Source organism: Diadema setosum, chromosome 16 (genome assembly GCF_964275005.1).
Source record: "Diadema setosum chromosome 16, eeDiaSeto1, whole genome shotgun sequence".
NCBI classification, from domain to species: Eukaryota; Metazoa; Echinodermata; class Echinoidea; order Diadematoida; family Diadematidae; genus Diadema; species Diadema setosum.
The window spans coordinates 22,894,586-22,914,097 of NC_092700.1; the positions used below are offsets into that span (position 1 = coordinate 22,894,586).

The 19,512-nt window shown below is 37.3% G+C and overlaps 2 protein-coding genes across 2 annotated transcripts in view; one reads left to right on the forward strand and one right to left on the reverse strand.

Annotated features, from left to right (window-relative positions):
* Positions 1-56: 56 nt before the first annotated feature.
* LOC140239574 (protein LKAAEAR1-like) lies at positions 57-6,278 on the reverse strand. Its single transcript, XM_072319404.1, has 7 exons — positions 6,059-6,278; positions 5,234-5,373; positions 4,596-4,712; positions 3,360-3,511; positions 2,009-2,066; positions 1,130-1,252; positions 57-327 (listed from the first exon to the last, which is right to left on the reverse strand). The coding sequence occupies exons 2-7, from the start codon at positions 5,240-5,242 to the stop codon at positions 262-264; spliced, it is 525 nt and encodes a 174-aa protein (XP_072175505.1). The 5' UTR covers positions 5,243-5,373; positions 6,059-6,278; the 3' UTR covers positions 57-261.
* Positions 6,279-7,417: 1,139 nt separating this feature from the next.
* Positions 7,418-19,512, forward strand: part of LOC140239717 (uncharacterized sodium-dependent transporter YocR-like) — a 32,141-nt gene continuing 20,046 nt past the window's right edge. The window contains exons 1-5 of the mRNA XM_072319539.1: positions 7,418-7,456; positions 9,268-9,412; positions 13,888-14,071; positions 15,022-15,136; positions 16,593-16,794. Of these exons, the coding sequence (XP_072175640.1) occupies positions 7,418-7,456; positions 9,268-9,412; positions 13,888-14,071; positions 15,022-15,136; positions 16,593-16,794 (685 nt within the window). The remainder of the gene's footprint in view (positions 7,457-9,267; positions 9,413-13,887; positions 14,072-15,021; positions 15,137-16,592; positions 16,795-19,512) is intronic.

Sequence of the window (19,512 nt, forward strand, 5' to 3'; positions counted from 1 at the left end):
CGTTTCACACGTCTACAACCACCATGGAATGTATGATGAACACGATTATTCATTCATTACTCGTACATGACACACCCCATCTATCCAGGGTTGCATCATTTATTACAAGCTTGCATTTACACATGATGACAAACATAAATGTCAAGTATGTTACATCTCTAGCAAAAAACAAAACAAAAACAAAACAAAACAACAACAACAAAAATAAAACAAAACAAAACAAGACAAAGAAAAAACATAAATATCTGGAATGTCCAACTCTCAGCTGAGATCTCGATCGATGGTCAGCCCTCGTTCGTCTTCAAGCAGCGTCTCCACCCTCGATCTCTGTGGGGAGGATATACCAACAAAAGGCACGGTGAGATTTCCACGGAACATGGTGACATATCTTTGACATTTACTCCATCTGCAACGTGCTTATGACCCATTGTCAACAATTGGATGTTTGATTTTATGTCAGTGAAATTCTGTCAACATTGCAGAGAAAATTTACGTTGAGAGTATACAACAGACCCAGCTGATTTTTCTGCAAGTTATGTCAGTACCAATAAATTGCAGTTGTTCTCTGTTGTTCAAATGTAAATATCTAAAATCAATTAAATACTGCATGCTCAAACAACATTTATACACACTTTCTCACGTACAGCAAATAGATACATACATCTGTAAATTCACATCACTTTGTCTACCTCTCTCAAATTTACTTTCTGTTTATGTATGTGCTATTTGTGTGTGTATGCATTTGATATATCAGGTCTCCACACTAACTTTTATTTTTGGTGGCCCAAAGGCAAACATCCAACCTTTTTTGGTGGCCCAATCAGGCCACCAAATTCTTCATTTATTGAATGAAATTTTGGTGGACCGACGTGCATTTTTGGTTGTGGCCCCAGGCCACCAGGCCACCATTAGTGTCAAGCCCTGGATATATGTACATTGCATGATCACATACACAAAATGAATACATATACACTGTTTGATTACACTAATGGACAAGCATTGCAAAAGAAAATTATAATTGCAATGACATCATTTAACATCAACTTCAGTAGCTTCAATGCAGTTGGATATCATGGCAAAGATTGCAAGGCTCCATATGTGGGGGAAAAGAGGAGAAGTGGTGACCTACCTCAAGTTTGTCTAAACTGTCCCCTGGGCTGGACTTGTCCGGTACGGCTGGAACCATGGCTTGGAGACGTACTGCCTTGATGGCTGATGGCTGGCAAGATATGAGATGTTTGACCTCTTGGGCCTGGGTTGGAGAGATCAGAGAGATATACATTGGTATAGAACATGTTGGTATACTGGAATAGATGTACAGTGCACTCCTGTTATAATGAACACGGTTATAATGAAATTCTGCATGGTTACAGTGAAGTAAAAATTCAGGCTGCAAAATTATCCGCTCTATGTCTTTTCCCTGTTTATTTGTCCAATTATAACAAAATTTCAATATAACGAAACAAAACTACCTGTCCCTAGGACTTCGTAATAATTATGGTCCCCTGTACTTGTACTTAATCATTACACATATGATATACACTTACACACACAGACATAGATATATACCACCAACTGATATACAGTTAACTCTGTGTGTGAGTCAAACATCATGTCCTTGAAAAAGACAAAATAATACAGATTTTTGTCATTGTTTTCTTTTATTCTGCTCTCATGTCAAAACTAAACAAATTTGTGCATTTCCACAGAAAATTCATATATACTGTGATGATATCAGCAAATATTGAAGGATGTTACCAGCACACTTAGTATCTGAAGCATTTGGCAAACATTTCTGTAGCATGCATGCCTGTGGAAAATGCAAAATATATAATTTTGATATTTTTTTTTCTTTATTTCAAGTCAACTATTTGAATAAGAAAACAACAACACAAAACACACATTCTTGTAAAATATATGTCATTAAGTTTGTCACTGATTACCCAAGGCACAAGTATTAAAAAATTCAAATATGTTTCTTGCTAACACGGAAGGGAAAAATACTCACTCTGTTTGCTTGGTATCTTAGCCTCATGACTCGTAATCTGTTCCTTGCCTCTGCAGCTCTGCATTGACAGAACGAAAGAAAAAAGATATCAAACGTCTTTCTTCCAGCAACCCTGGATGAAACAAAGGTTTGATAAAACCACTAATTTTCAGCATTGGACCTGCTGATGATACTGGCTTGATATCACAACAAATTTCTACTGAATTCAGGCAGATTTTCATCAGGATGCTTGATATATTAGTTTTTGCTTTCTGATGTCACCTCAATCATCCAAGTCTACATGTAACAGCTTTCAATGTCAAAAAGACATCTTCATTAAACGCAAAATCAGTGGACTGCAGTGGATTGACTGCTCATTCCAGTCTGCAAATTATTTACATCTATGGAGGATGTCTGATCTTCACACATCAAAAACTGCCACAGGTAAGTCTGGGTTTTCACCATGATATGCAAGCATTCAAGCCAGATTTCCTCTGCACTTTAACCAATAGACACCTGCCTGAGTATATTTAGGACTCGTCGTCAATGGGAAAGGCTAATGTATGACGTGTGTTGACTTACTACGTGTCCAATCCTCGCGACAGCAATCATTTCCACATTGCAATATGTAGTACAGTTGCAATTGTATCATTCTTTATTAAATGTTTTACATGATCCAAACCACAGCGAATAAATGATCTGACGAACGAAGGATTGTCCAATGCGCTTTTTCTGATAATTATTCTGGCACTCACCAAGAACCAACAATAATCGACTTGTAAGTTTATAAAGTTTCCTTGTAATCAAAAGTATATTGTCCCTTTGAGCTGAATTCACACTTATAGTAAGTCAGTTTGCTAACAAGGCAACTTCTAGTACACCAAAAATGTACAGATTCAGTTTGGCTAAAATCAACATAACCCGATATCCCAGTGTCTGTGCATGCAAAGACAAAATGTTGAAAAATCCATGCAAAACTTGATTCAAGCACTATGTTACAACAGCGGATATATAGAGTACCTTATACTGTATACGCCATATATTTCGCGAGTCTAAATTTTCCCGAATCGGGAATTCCCAACAATTTCGCGAGTGGTTAAATTTGCGATCGTGGAGTCTTGTACTGAACGGAGAAATGTACATGCGTACGTCACGTCCACATCGGGATCAGAGTCATTATTTTCGCGTGTCTTTAATTTCGCGAATAGCACCTGACTTGCAAAATCCACGAAAATAAAAACCTCGCGAAATATTTGGCGTATACAGTAGTATATTTGAACAATCTACATATTACGTGTAAGATTGTAGTTTTTTGCACATCCTTGGTATTAAATGTTAAACCTTTGTCAAATATCAAGGCTAATGTACTCACTTGAGTTGGCCTATCAGCTGGTTGTGCTTCTCATTCTCCAGGTCCACCTGGTTCTCCTTTCGTAGGTCCTCGGCCTGCTTCTTACCCAGATCCTGGACCCGCTTCTTGGAGTTGGCAATGGCTTCTGCCGTCTCCTTTGAAGGGTCCTCATACTGCAATAAAGACAAATTATTGACAATATAGCAACTTACATTTTACTTTATGAATACGAATATTGCCCAAAGCACTCTTGTAAAGTATGACGATTACACTGTAAGTGGACATGTTTCAAGTCCTATGCGTATGTCTCAGTTTTGTTGACAATCTTCGACTATACCCCCGTCTCCAAAATACACCTTGTTTTGTGATAGCAGACATTTAACTAATGATTTCAACCTAGACTTGGCATTCAATGAAAAAAAAAAATGATTAAAATTTGACAATAACCATTTACAACTAATCAAGGAATATCGCTCTTTTAGTACTCTTGTAAAGTTTAATGATGAAGTGGACATGTTTCATGTCCTATATAACAGGGCTCCACACTAACTTTTATTTTTGGTGGCCCAAAGGCAAACATCCGACCTTTTTTGGTGGCCCGATCAGGCCACCAAATTCTTCATTTCTGAAATTTTGGTGGCCCGACGTGCGTTTTTGGTGGCCCTGGGCCACCGTTAGTGTCGAGCCCTGTATATAATCATACTCTGTTTTGTTGACAATCTTTTACCATACCCCATCTCCCAAATACACCTTGTTTTGTGACAGCAGACATTCAACTAATAATTTCATCCAAGACTTGGCATACTAATCACCATGTGAATATCTGTAGCGTCTTTGCTATTCTTTGTATTTTTGCCAAGTTAATGTATCGCTGGATTTCAGTAAAATTTTCCTCAGCTAGCCTCAGACAGTCAGAGTGGAAATTTCCATGCTTAGTTTGCTGACCTTCTATTTGAGTTCAGACCAGTTATCTATAAACTTTTGTTGATGTTACAGCATGCCAACACAAATGCTACAACTCGCAGAGCTAGAGGCAAGTTCTTTCAAAAGCTCTGTGGACATATGGTGTGACTGAAAATTTGTCAAAATTTGTGCAATACATATTTCCATTTGCTACTTCTTACTCAAAAGATTATTGTGCATCATGACCCAGTTATAGTACACTGACAATGTTCAATACTTTACTAGACTCAACTCTTAAAACACAGCATGTCAATTTTTTTTTTTTTTTTTTTTTTTCAGGGGTCAGTCACTTACAGCCAAATATTTACTCCTCTGGGTTGGGTGCATGGCATTTAATTCTCTGGGGTTCAGCTTCTTCTTATTTCTGTACTTGAATCCGCCACTTTTTACGCTCAACGCATCATCCTTTGCCTGTAAAGAAAAAGGAGGATAAAAAAAAGAAGAAGTGGTAGATAAAACATTGATGTTCCAGTAAACTGCTTTTTATGGACTATTGATTGTGAAAACATAATACAATTGTAACATCAAAGTGAAATTTTGGAGGTAGACTTCTTATGTAAGATTATACAGCATACACAAATCTAAAACTGCTGTCATTTAATAATCCCAAGACATTTGATAGGTAACCTACATGTACATTCTACAATTTCATATGCTGCACACAGCCACGAAGATACAATGTACACATGTATATCTCCCTTTTACAGTAACTTATATATATATATATATATATATATATATATATATATATATATATATATATATATCCATAGTGTACACACACACACACACTAAATACAAAGAAAATTTTAAACGAAAATCAGTACGCTGGTAAAGATTACAATGTACAGTAGAGTGTTGTATCTACATGTATCAAATAGACGAGATTCTGGATTGTACCCTGGTCCCTGGGTTAAATCATTGTTACTTACATCTCCCATCTTGGTCCTTTTCTGCAGGCTTGTGTACTGTCGGAACTCTCAGCTTCTTCCACTAGACTATAGTGAAGTAGTAGGCCTAATGTTGAGAAGACTTGATTTTCGGTCAGTTCGGTCAAATGACTGGACAACCCCTGCCAAGACACAAGTGTGACAATCAGATCTAACGTTACACATTAGACATCGCAAACTACATGTACAGTAGATAAGATTTTGAGAGAGAACAGACAACTGATGTTGAAAATTCAGTAGGAACCTACACAGTCTACATCAGGAGGTTCATGTACGTGTATGATTAATTGAGAAATAAAAATGCAGCTCGTGTTCGCATTAGACTGTAACTAAACACAGCCTTGTTGCTGTAAACTTACTATAAATAGTATTAAAAAAAAGTTAGTCAGACTGTAATGTTGGTTTACAATGAAAAGTGGCAGTAAACATAAACGGCGAGTGTTTAGAAATATGTAACGTTAGAGACGGGTTCTAGCTTCGTTGGAGGAACGTTCTAATGTTAGCTTCCTGATCCTGTTTCATGGTTTACAGTACAGATACATCATAGGACCTACTAGATAGAGGTCTAAATTAATAGGTTCTATCGAAGTCTGTCTCTCCTGGTGACTTTGTCTTTCAATAAAGTTTGATAGAAGCTCTTACATTGTAAATTTAAATTTACATGTAACGTTAGGGCTAACCCCGGGACGCTCCGTGTACACAGTTACACACTGTTAACACTGCGTGTTGGGGCTGGTCGCAGTTACGTTAGGGCCTACTTTAACAACACACACAGAACTACGACTTAAAACTTTATTGGTACTTTACCTGGTTGCGGTAGGACTCTTGACTTTGTTGCTTGTGAAGTGCTGTAACTCTTAGTAGGGGGACTAAGTTGACTTGACAGATAGGCCTGTATCTGTGTAGATACTAGATCATTATGTAGATTCACAACGCGTTTGATTTGGCAGCACCATGCACTGCACTATCTGCTACCCTTTTAGTTCACTGCATGCATGCATCATCATCACCCATTAAACACCTACGGCCGTGGTCTCGCTAGCTAGCTGCTACAGCTGCTGCCTCTATGGATGTTTATGCGTTGCGTTGCGACAGCATCGACAACCCAATGCGTATAGCCTTTTTGCATGCGTTTTAATTTACTTTTACATGCATTAAGTATTTTTGAAGTTTAGTTTGAACTATTATGACGTAGTATAACTTTTTGATTGTATATAATCTTTATTGAATTACTTTTTTGAAAAAAAACCCCAAATAATTGACAAATTTTATATAAATATGACAGCTAGAGTCTTCAATGCATTCTATGATAAAATGATAATGATCGATCATAAGTACCACTTGTTGAATCGATAATCAGGTGTCAGGTGTCAGGTGACTTCCCTAACTTTTTCAAGAGTTCGATTGACCGGTGCTGCTGATGTGTGTGGTACACGGTATGTACAGTGTGGAGCTGCAGTCGACTTCTAAACACATATCGCGCGCTGACAGTAAACGTTGTGGAGGGCTGTGGAGCTGGTAGGGGTGTAACTGTGGTCACTGCACTGATTAGGATCAAGAGTATCAGCTGGGCCTGGGTACAATATCCGGACTTTCATGGATGAAGACAGGGACGAGACCGAGAATGCAGCACAGTAGTTATCACCTCGATCTTTCTTCAATATCTAATCCTGAAGCCGCGTCATGAATGTTTGATTGACACTGCAGCAGCAGACTCATCTCGACAGAAACGTGACAGCTAGCAGCTAGACCTCGCCAAGCCAGGGGCAGGAGATTTGAGCTGGCTGGGCTCTCTTACCACTTCCATACAGTTCAAGAGTTCAGAATACTGTTAGACCTCTGGCTCTTTCTAGAATAGATCCCAATATTTTTCGAAGGGTACCTGGTTAGTGGGTAGCTTATATCAATTTGGTGGTGTTCAATCTGTATTAAGATTCTGCATGCATAGATTATAGATCTAGGCCTATAACAATAAAATCTGGAATGACACTACGATTGAGAGGGCTCTACTCGTAGTACAATATACCCTGTTGTGTTGTATAAACAGTGCAGTGGTCCTTACATCTTTCGACCATCTCGACCTACCTAGCACCAAAGTAAAATCACAAAGTTGTGTAGAGAACTGGGCTTGGGCACTTCGGCTGATATTTAGTGAGAAATTTCGATATGGATGAAGCAACTGACACGACACCGTTGCAGCCCCAGGTAAGGAAAAGAAAAAATTTTGAAAGAAATTATACCAGTACTAATATAAAAGAACAAATTTTTCTTTTTAACCCGTTGAGGACGGACTGATTTTGCTACAACACGCATTTCCCATAGACACCTGCCCGAGTATACTCGGGACTCGTCCTCAACGGGTTAATTTTGTATAATTGTAGAACAATAAAAAGCAGATCAACATAATTTGTATATTGCATAATTTTTCGATCCTACAGTCTACACTCAACACTCCCACAAAAGTAATTTTATTAATTAGAACAGTCTAGAGCCGAACTAGACATCTAATTTGCTTTGTCATTCTTGAGAAGATTTTTTTTTTCATCTATTTTGGACAAGTTTTACAAAATATAAATTAGATTCTACTTGTATACATGGTGCTCAAAAGTTTGCAATTGTGGGCATTTTGTTTTTAAAGTTTGTCTATGAAATGAAAAAAGTCACATGTCATAGACATGTTATGAAATATCAATAATATCAATTTTATAAATTTACTTTAAAGACTACAAGAGTCATTTATTCATTATTTTTTATGGAGACAACTAGGATCTATAAATTAGATCTGTACAAATGATTTATGTGAACAGCAAATTGCATGGTAACTTTACTTAAGTTTCTATTCTTCCTCTATGGTTTTTCATGACCTGTCCTGTGTTGAGTTTTTTTTCTTCAAATTCCAGTTCTTGAATTATATTATGATAAACTCAAACAGTAGTAATTTAGCATTGATTTTCAACTGTGATATGACAATTATTATGCAAATTATTTTGTTCAATGAGATTTCTATTAAAGTGTTGCATTACTTCCTTTGTTTACTCTGACGCGTTGTCATGCATCTTCTTTATCCTACATTGATGAGTTGTGCAGTACTGAATTTTGGCTACTATCAAACATTTCATACATTCTAGTACTTTAGTATCCACTTTCATGTCTATCTATTGATTCTATAGGCTTCACGATCAGGGTATACATGTACAACATATTCATGGAATTAGAACTTTTTATATCATTTTCTTCATATTTATCCCCACTATAAATATCAATCATCACTATAATGAAAGATGGAAAAAAGATGAATAATTAATGTTTAAAAGTAAAGATAATGAAGTTTGCAACCTTTATAGTGTGCATTGATTAAAAAAAAAAAAAACTACATTTTTGCACAACTGCATGCCATGCAAACCACTGTGAATGTTAAAAATACAAATGTCACTTGTCCACCCAAGTGAAGGGCTGCCACTAAGCCCATGTATAGAGAATGGCTAATTGATAATTCATGGGAGTTTTAGTCATTCGTATGGTACACAGTCTGTCACAGAGCATCATGTATTTTTTCTCCAAAATGTTCGCATTTAACCCACACTTCTAATTTCATATTAGCCTATGTGTAGTATTTGAATATTTATATAGTTTCAAAAAGTAAAAATTCTCAATTATGCAAATTAGCATCTTATTTGCAGATCTGCTGCAGACACATAGATTGTGATCGAAATTATCTTGATACTGACATAGTGACATGAATTGTAGAAAATAAACTAAACTGTGTTCTTTGAAAGATTGTGTGAAGAATGACACAGAAAGAGTGCTCAATAACAATGCAGAATGAGAATACATACCTGTATAATTTGTAAAGAAGTACCATGCTGTATGAAAAGTTGTATCATAGAATTTTGTTGACTTACAATATAGCACTGTACAAAGTACCTTTTTAATATTTTCCTGCTCACAATCGTTTTGAATTCTTTTCTCTGTTTTTCTTCATTCCCTGTGTATAACAACTACAACAACAACAACAGCATGAGCCACAGTCCGGCCGAGTGAATTCCGGGGGTAGCTTCAGAACGACCTTTGGCACAATCCTGACATGTGTAGGATGCATGGTTGGCACGGGAAATATATGGCGCTTCCCACGCATTCTGGCCAATAACAGTGGAGACCAAGGTAACTGGGAAATAATGATGGCCAGCACATTTTGATCAAGTTTCAGTCAAAATCTTCATATATTCCCCAACCATGTATTGGATTTGAGGATTTGTCAATGGCTTAACTTTTATTTTTTTCAAGGTCTTGTTGAGCAGTGGTTTCGTTAAATCATGTTTTGAATGCACTTGCATAGATCTGTACATACATTGTAACTATGTGCATTAGATTATAACTTTCAATAAAATTATAATTCTTTTGCAGCTATTTGTTTTTTAGCACATTTGAATAGATTTGCATATTTTAGAATAGTACAAGTGAACATACATTGTACAGTAAGTCACATTTTTTTTTTTTTTTCATACAATACCCAGACTCCTAGACAATTTCCTTTAGGAATAGTTTGCCTGTAAACAGACCTTGTCCTCTTCCTTTCTGGCTAGGTGATGTTATAGACATTGCTGGTAATTTATAGTAGAGTGACCTTTACACAGCGGTACAGTATAAAAAACCATCCCTGGACCCTAGGGTCCATGATAAAATGAAGCAATTTTCAGAGATCGTACTGTCTAACATCTATTTACAGTGTATTAGACGTGGTGACCCACTGCAGAAAGCAAAATCAGGGTACTCCTCTCAGGGTCAATATTGGGTGTTTTTATTTGTACTTTACGATGCTATATTTGCCTATTTGTAAGTCACCGAGACATTTTATGAACACAAACAGACCCAGGGAAATTCCTGCACACAGTTAATAGTATGATCCACTGCTTGTCCTTGTTTCAAGGTTTTTCAAAATGACAGCCTAACCTATTACCTGGTAGTTGATGGAAACTGAACTTTTGTTTTTTGTTTACACAACATTTGTCTTGGCTGTGTCATTGCTTGGTACTGTCACTGATATCAGTGCATTGTGTATGTGTTGTGTATCCGATATTATGTTCCAAGAAGGAAGACAAACATTTAAAATGTGGAAGCGTTTGTAGCTGTACATAATGTCTCTTATCTGGTAAACTTGACCTTGGAAACTTTGTATAGGTACTTGCTTTGTCATGATGATTCCATTTTTATGCACTATCTTCAAAACTCATACAGCAATTATCAATCAAGATTTAATTACATAGTACAGTATGTAAACTATTGTACTCTTATTGAAGTGGTACGATTATCTTTCAGGAAGATGAAAAATAAAACTGAATACAGACTTTGTTGATCATCCACTAATATACACAGTGTAAAGTACTGTAAAGCACGATATTTTCACGGCACGAAATTTTTGCGGATTGCCACTGACATTCAATGCATATAATGTAGAAGAACTTTTGTGTGCATTTTGATATCACAAATCTTGGCTCTCACAAGATTCGCAAAACCAAAATGCACGCAAACATATCTGGTTTTTCAGTTAGTCGATTCTCCAATGTAATTAGTGCTAGCCCTGATGTGTACTGGTATGGTGTGTCTTTGAAAGATAGGTCTCGTGGTGTGTGACTCATGAGCCCACAAGAGACAAGAAAACTTGGGGCAAATAACCTAGTGAACATGAAAGTTCCCGGCAATACACACACTATGCAGCAGTATCTAAGCGAAGATACCGGCCACAATCTTAACCCATGCAGGGGAAAGAATGACTGTGCAAAAAGACCAGAAGCAAATGCCATTCCCCCCCCCCCCCCCCCCCCCCCGCCAAAAAGAAAAAAGGGACACACACAGAAACACACTCACACACACATACACAGTAACCCAGGAGCCACTAAGATCAAATACAATTGTATACACCATTTATCTCCAGTGTAAACAATTCTTTTTCATTGACATGAGAAGGTACTGAGTGCGTTTACACTAAGGTTGGTTTGTATACACCAGGTTCAGCCCAGTACTATTCACTTACTGGCTACAAACGCACAGCATTTAAATACGTAAATAGTAAATTAATGATAAATTCATCACAAAACAGACACTCCAAAATGACAGACAGTTCCCATGAATTCCACATAAAATGCTGATGTTAGGATGTAGCCTCACTTTAATAGCCCTATGCGTTAGGGGTGGATTTAGCCCTTTGTTGGGGGGGGGGGGTGGTTGACCCAATGATGATGAGTAAATAAGCAAGGGGGAAAAAAAAAAAGGTCTTCGCATATTTGTTGCATGCTGCCACTTCTCTCCCAAAATCCGCTGACAGGCAAAAACAACAACAAAAAAACAAACCAAAAACAAAACAAAACACACCCTAAATCCACTAAAAAAATAAGCCAGTGGGGGTGGGGGTGTTAACAATACTTCCACATCTCCCCTTTCCATTTGTTTCCAGAACATTCATGTGATGGATAAAAAAAAAATGTGAAGAGAACCACTGAGGTTGGCATGCAAATAAGTGCTGATTCTGTGCCTATAGGATGTCTTTGAAAGAGCTGTGACTCTGTAAAAAAAAAAAAAAAAAAAAAAAAAAATGTACAGCACACACTCAGTTGACATTCTGTACTGAACACTGTTTACTTTTCCAAACCTGGAAGTGCTCAAGTAATGAGGAAGCTGCTAGCTTTAATATGAACGTCATCTTAGCGAAACTGAGAGACAAATTCCCACTTTGTTCAACCCAGGGCCACTGACATTGTCTGTAAAAGATATACTCTCTCTCTCTTTCAAACACACACTACACATTCTAAATACCTGGCAGTGCTTTATCTTTTGGTGCTACTTGTTTTAAATAGCAAATAATCAAAACAAAGCAACCTTTGCAAAAAGTTTGTTATGATGCAAATTGATCAAAGGAGATTGTGCAGTTAGCACAAAAGTGAAAGCAAGTGGATAAAAGCTAAAGACGGTAAAAACACTGTACCAAAATCGAGTTAGCCAGCTGACAAGAACTCAGCTAAGTAAATTTCTCGAGGTGATGATTAATGGTATCAAAAAGAAAAAGATGTGTGTCATAATATTTCCTTGCTGCGTAGATACAATAGACGATCTTTTCCAGTGAATGGGCATTCATGATCACAACTACCCACTTGCAAACTACAATGGCTATAGTTCTTTACTTATTTGACTCATACAGTCTCTTCATCTCCTTTAAAGGACAAGTTCACCTTTTAAATTTTGGATTAAAATAATGCAGTATATTAGTAGAACATATCAGTGAAAGTTTGAGGAAGATCGGACAATCCATTCAAAAGTTATGAATTTTTGAAGTTTCTGTACCGCCATTGCTGGATGAGAAGACTGAGTAGTCTTCTCATCCCGCAATGGCAGCACAGAAACTGAAACTAGTTGTAGTAAATATTACAACTTGTGATGCCAGTTTAGTACTTGTCTCTTCCTGCATATGTGTCTCTCCTCCCCACTGACTTGCAAATTGAGGATGTTGTTTGCTTTTGATAAGTGGATGGTGACTCTCCAAGTTCATGTTGACTTAGATTCTACAGAGAAGTCAAAATCAAACAAAGTTCGGCAAATTCAAGTTAAAGTTAAAGTATTGGAAAGCCACTTGTGGAATTCTATGAGAGAACTTTGTATTTTTGTATGTTTTCACAGAATAATGATATTGGTCATGTTAACCCGTTGAGGACAAGTCCCGAGTGTACTCAGACAAATGTCTATGAGAAATGCATTTTGTAGCAAAATCAGCACTCTCCTCAATGGGTTAAATACATTGTATAATATCTGTTTAAAGGGCATGATGTCATTATCTCATACAGTATATTACTGCCCTGGGTATGGGAAATCTCTGTCTTCAAGCATTATAGTGTTGTGATATTCAGTTCTAAATTCACAACAATGCCATCCATACAACTTATACAAGAAGTATATGCAAAATGAGAATGTTCCCTATAAACAATGTGGAACGCCTCGGCCATAACCCCTTGTACTGTGTCTGCACATTATGTATGCGCAGATTTATTTTATTTTATTTTTCTTCTTCTTTTCTTCTTTTTTGTCACTATATGCATTATCTATTGCATTTGAGCGAAAGCTAAATTTCATTTTTGTTTTGTATTAGAGTTTGATGTTTGACATCAGCTGATCCCATACATTTTACCTATTCTTATGGTGTAAAGCAACTGTACCTGTAAATATGTAGACCCAGCTGGATGGATCTGCCGCACAAGGTCAGGTCCAGAAGCTCCTGAAACATCTTCAAAATAAGGACTGGAATAGTCCCCCCAAAAGTTTTCACCTACTGTATGTACACATCCTCGTCTACGCTTTCCTTAATAACAGTGGTGTCTCCCCCTTGTAGTCAACAATTCTTCCCCTCCATTGCCATCAACTTTGCTTCGGAGTTTACCATTAAGAAATACAAGTAGCATAATTTGTATAGATCTCTTGTAACAATTACCTGTGTCTTTATTACATGTCATTATGTTCATTGCATTGTTGTACTAATCTTTATGTCATTACTTTTATACCCAAACATTTCCTTGTATCCTCAATTTGTTGGTAGAGATGAAATAAAACAAACTTGAACTTGAACTTGAACTTTCTGTGACCACACCCTACAGGATGCCTCCAGTTTATGATTGTCTGGGTCGTCTTCCTCTTCATCTGGTCAATCCCTCTCATCCTGATCGAGTATGGCACAGGACGCTACACCAAGAAGGCCACCATTGGGGCCTTCACGGAGCTGATTGGGCCCAAGAACGGCTGGGCAGGGGCCTGGGTGGCTCTCGTAGACTTCGGAATAAGGTACAGATTTGTTCAACTCCTCCAAGCTTTTTCGTCATACAGGGTAGCATTCGCAAGCAGCATGTCTGTGTAAAACCATTCTATATTTGCCAGTTCTTACATTGGTTCACTGATTGTGTGCTTTTATTTTCCCCCAAAAACTTGATGTGTATGCCTGGACATTGAAGCATCGGAATTCCTGATTCGCGAAAATTTAGACTCGCGAAATATATGGCGTATACAGTACAGTTAGTAGTAGTATAATCATGAGAGCATGCCAAATGTTATTAGTTGGATCATACCAATTTGTAAACTCTCATTCACATTGATGCATGAATTATTCCAATCTAAACCCCACTCCTACCTACAGTAGTTCTGTTTCAGATTCATTACTTGGCACAGTACAAAGTTGATGTCTACAAGTTTGTTTACATCAAGTCAGACAAACAGCTCCTCAAAGTTTAATCATTTATGTACCGTTTCCTGTGCAAACTCAATGGGAATGTCAGAATCTCACGTGGAAAGGGTTAACAGGTAATTTGCCATTGAAAGTTGAGAGACGGCTCTCGTGTAATATATTGGTGTAAGGCAATTAATTCTTGCTACTTTTTTTCAGTGTGAAGTGGTTAGTCATGATGTAGAAAACTCCCCCCAAAACTTTATTTTCATTTCAAGTAATGAACCCCAAAATTCCATGATAAGATTCCAGATAGGACAATGACATTAAAGTTTTGTCCTGCTGTTTGCTTTTGTTTTTCTTTTAATACAATGTATACACATACTGTGGAAATATGTGTTTTTATATTTGTTTGTTTCATTCTGTATACTTCTAGTTCTTCTTCTATTCACAAATGCCAGCAAAGCTCTCCCTTGTATTTTTTCCCAACTAGAATTGACCAGATGTGTATGTGTAGACTTTACCTCTGCAATACCTATAAATGCTTACTACCTCTTATATTCCCCATCTATAGTGGTTACTACTGTGTCATCGTTGGCTGGTGTATCTACTACCTCATTTTCTACATTGGCCACGATCTTCCAGAGACCCTCCCTGCAAGCAACCAAACATTTCAAGACTTTGCAGTGGTTAGAATCTATTTTGTTACTTTTACAGTGATTATTATTGAATGTTTTACATATTTGGGTAGTCTCATATTCCCATTTAAGCACGCTATTTGATATTCATTCTTATGTTTGATATCAGAAATAGAGCTAATGACAAATTCCTGGATGTAAACACTGTAGATTTTAATGCTATGTAAACTGAATGTCATTTACATCAATGTAAATTGATCCATGCAAAACAACTTTTTGCCCACAACATTGCCACTTTAACATTCACAAGAATAACCCACATTTGTTCATTAGCTTGTATTATATGATCTGTGTGCAGTTTCTTTTCTTCTTTTCTGCACTATATTTGGTTTCAGTGCATGTGTTTGTTGTTTGTCCGGTGTGCACCTTATACACGTAGGTTTAAAGGTGCGCTTCAGTTTCTGGTGAACCATATGATAGTGCCCAAAATAACATGCCCACCATGTAATGTAGGATAGAATGGGTGTTATACAAAACTTTTTCTTTATTGGTATCGACAAAGCTCTAACTTAATGAATAAATGACTACATGATATTGAGGATTAAAACACAGTTAGTTAAATAATTTGTTATTTAGGTGTAGTCCAGATGGGAACCAATTCAGGGCAGGATGTAAACATTGTTGCAACATAAAGGTTTTTGAGCTGCCAGTGATGAGGCAGAAAACACTGGGGGTGACTGGCCATGATGTAGCAGAATTTCCTGTTTGATGTGTCAACAAACTTTCCAAATCTTCCTCAAGTGTTTGTTCTGATATTCATGGCTGGGATATGCTGAGAGGTTAATTATAACACATTTTGTAAGCATGTTGGCTGTTACAAGTTTGCACCACCTCCATTTAAACTAAGTATAAGGTCTCATGCTCCCTTCAAGTCAACTCAGGAATTCCCCCTCCCACCCCCTTCCCCTCCAACCCCCCCCCCCCCGAAAAAAAAAAGAGACAAAAAAAAAACCCCACACACACACACAAAAACAAAAACAAAAACAGGGAACAAGAGAAGAGGTGCAGAGAAATTGGAAAATGCCATGTTTAGTTAATTTGACTTGAATAAAATTTGAGGACAAGCAATAGTAAAAACTAAATTTCTTTAGATTAGCCATACAGTGGTATGAGCTAATTATTATTATTTTTTTTTCACTGTGACAATATGGAAACAGCTCCCGATAATGTACAGGTCATGGATATGTGTAGGAGACTTTGCCAGTTTTTCTTTCAATTCACTAATCTGCGAGAAGAGGCATTGTTTTAATCATCTGGGTGTTTAAGGCAACTAGCTTAGATTTTTGTTTAGTGATATTGGTGATTCATTTACCTTCTTTGACAAGAGCATGGCAACGTCCCCAAAAAATCGAAAAAAAAGAAGGAGGGATAAAATATTTTGCAATACAAAATTGTAAAGTGAATCCATAAAACTACACTTTTGCTTTTGTGATCTTGTGTCCATCAGGACTCCGAATGGCCACTTCTTTACCACACCGTCGCCATCTTGCTTGCCGGCTTGACCGTTCTCTGGGGGGTCAAGAGCATCGAGGTGGTCTGCTCGGTCATCGTCTCGGTCTTCCTCGTCCTCGTCGTCGTTTGCTTCATCTGGAGCATGACGCTGCCCGACGCCGTCAGCGGCGTCCGCTTTATGTTCACGCCCGACTGGGGTAGGTGCATCTTTAACAACAGTTACTAAAAGCTACAAAAGATGTACACTCAGCACTGTCATGGTTAAGTACTGTACTGATTTGGAGCGGAAGACAAATGATATGGACTTTCACAATAAGGATACAGTTTTTGTGGCATTGAGTTCTTATTACGATCTCATGAAATGACTGATGCGATATACCAGGTTGGCAAAAATAACACTTTTGGTGGGTTGTGTTTTTTTTTACTTTTGATATTTTTTATCAAGTCATGTGACTGTTCTTTTTATGCCTCCGCCACGAAGTGGTGCCGGAGGCATTATGTTTTCGGGTTGTCCGTCCGTCTGTCCGTCCGTACGTCCGTACGTCCGTCCGCTTTCGTTTACGCGATAACTTGAGTAATATTTACTGGAATTTTACCAAACTTGGTCCAAGTATGAAGTATGATGGGGCAATTATTTGATTAGATTTTGGGTGAAATTGGCTGAAGGTGAAAGGTGAAAGGTCAAGGTCAAATCATGAAATTGTATCCGTTTACGCGATAACTCAAGACTGGATGGAGCAAATTTCACCAAACTTTGTTGGACGATGATGTATGATGGGAAAATTACTTGATTAGTTTTTCAGTGAAATCGGACAGAGGTCAAAGGTCAAAGATCAAGGTCAAATCCTAAAATTTATCTGTTTACGTAATAACTCAAAACTGGATGAAGCAGCTTTCACCAAACTTGGTCCAAGGATGATGTATGATGGGACAATTAGTTGAGTAGATTTTAGTGACATTGGCAAGAGGTCAAAGGTCAAAAGGTCAAGGTCAAATGCTACAAATGTTGCAATTTCCCCCATATCTATGCAATGCCCGAAGGTATTTTCTTGAAACTTGGTGTGGACATGTACTACTGCATAAAGATTCTCCAGAGAGAGTTTCATGTCAAAAGGTCAAAAGGTCAAAGGTTAGGTGAAAATGTTGCAATATTACTTTTCTCTCAAATGCTTCAATGTATCTTCGTGGAACTTGGAACATATGCATGTACTGTCTGGCAGGGATTATCTAGGGAATTTAGGGGTCATGGGTCAATAGTCAGGGGTCAAAGGTCAAGGTCAACTCCTCAAAATTTTACTATTTCCCTCATATACTAGTATATGCAATGCTTGCATTATTAGTTTCAAAACTGAATACATGCATTACCTAATGGAGATTCTCCGGGAAATTTCCAGCCAGAAGGTCAAAGGTTAAGGGTCAAAGGCCAGGTTTCAATGCCCCCCCCCCCCCCAAAAAAAAAAAAAAAAAAAAAAAAAATCTATTTTGTACCGTCATCACACTCTTTCTTCATACCTTGGAAATTACTCATTGCATAAACTTTCCCAAAATTCCCCAAATATGTGTACCTGCACTCTTAGAAAATTATAGCAAACCCAGTTCAAGACATTTCTGACAAACCTGTCATTTCAATATTTTGCCCGTTATGTGAAACTGTCATGGATCACACATTGTGAAGACATTGTACTTTACGCCTATTGGGAGAATCATGCATTATGGCGGAGGCATCAGTCGCCATAGCGACATTTCTAGTTTTTTTAACATTTCTGTTTTCTTCCCCAATGATTCTGAATATTGTGAAATTTATGTGGATGGATAATGGTTGCACTCCAATGTGTTTTGTCAAGTATGTGATTTTACCATTAAATGTGAAATGAAATTAGAATGAAATGTTATTCAGATCTTCTTTATGTCCTTCTCACTTAGTGTAGGTTGGCAGTTGTTAATGAGGAGAGGTATTCAATATGCTGATCATGAATTCTATGAGAGGACATAGCAGTGACTCAAATCCACAGTAAAGTTTAATAAGCTGAAAGGTTATGCAACTCATCATTTACCCCCTCCCCCCCCCCAAAAAAAAAAAAAAAATAGGAGTAATTAAAGGACAAGTCCACCTTCATATACATAAGGATTGAGAGAATGCAGCAATATTAGTAGAACACATCAGTGAAAGTTTGAGGAAAATTGGACAATCCGTTCAAAAGTTACGAATATTTTAAGTATCTGCACAGTCACTGCTGGAAGAGAAGACTACTACAGTGTATGATGTCACATGCGTACAACCATATAAGAAAAATAAAAAGAGAATTTCACAAAACTTTACTTTTTGAATAAAGTGCACATTTCTTCGACTTGCTACTGATGTATGTTAAGGGCAATATTATTCCCCTGCCTTCTGAAAGAGAGAAGTCGAGTGTTCTTTTGTTATGCGAGAAAAATGGAAATATGTTGAATTTTCTTTATTCTTTCTTTATATTGTTGTACTCATGTGACATCACAAGCTATAGTAGTCTTTTCATCCAGCCATGACTGAAAAGAAACTTCAAAAATTCATAACTTTTTAACGGATTGTCCGATTTTGCTCAAACTCTCACTGGTGTGTTCTACTAATATTGCTGCATTCACTCAACCCACATGTCTATGAAGGTGAACTTGTCCTTTAACAACAGACATCAAATTGCAGTTATAGACCTTCAGCTTGATAAGATTTTTGTCAAAGAAGAGCCACGTGCAATTTGCTTTGGAGGGTTCGAAAAAGAAGGATCCTTCTGAAGGCTTTGAAGTGCTGTGGAGGAAAACAATGATACTTAAAGAAAATTCTAAATTCTAAAATATATAACATTATATTGCAATTGCTGCATTCACTCAATCGTCATGCATTTTTGAGTTTCATTCCCCTATCAATTGTGTGTGTTTAT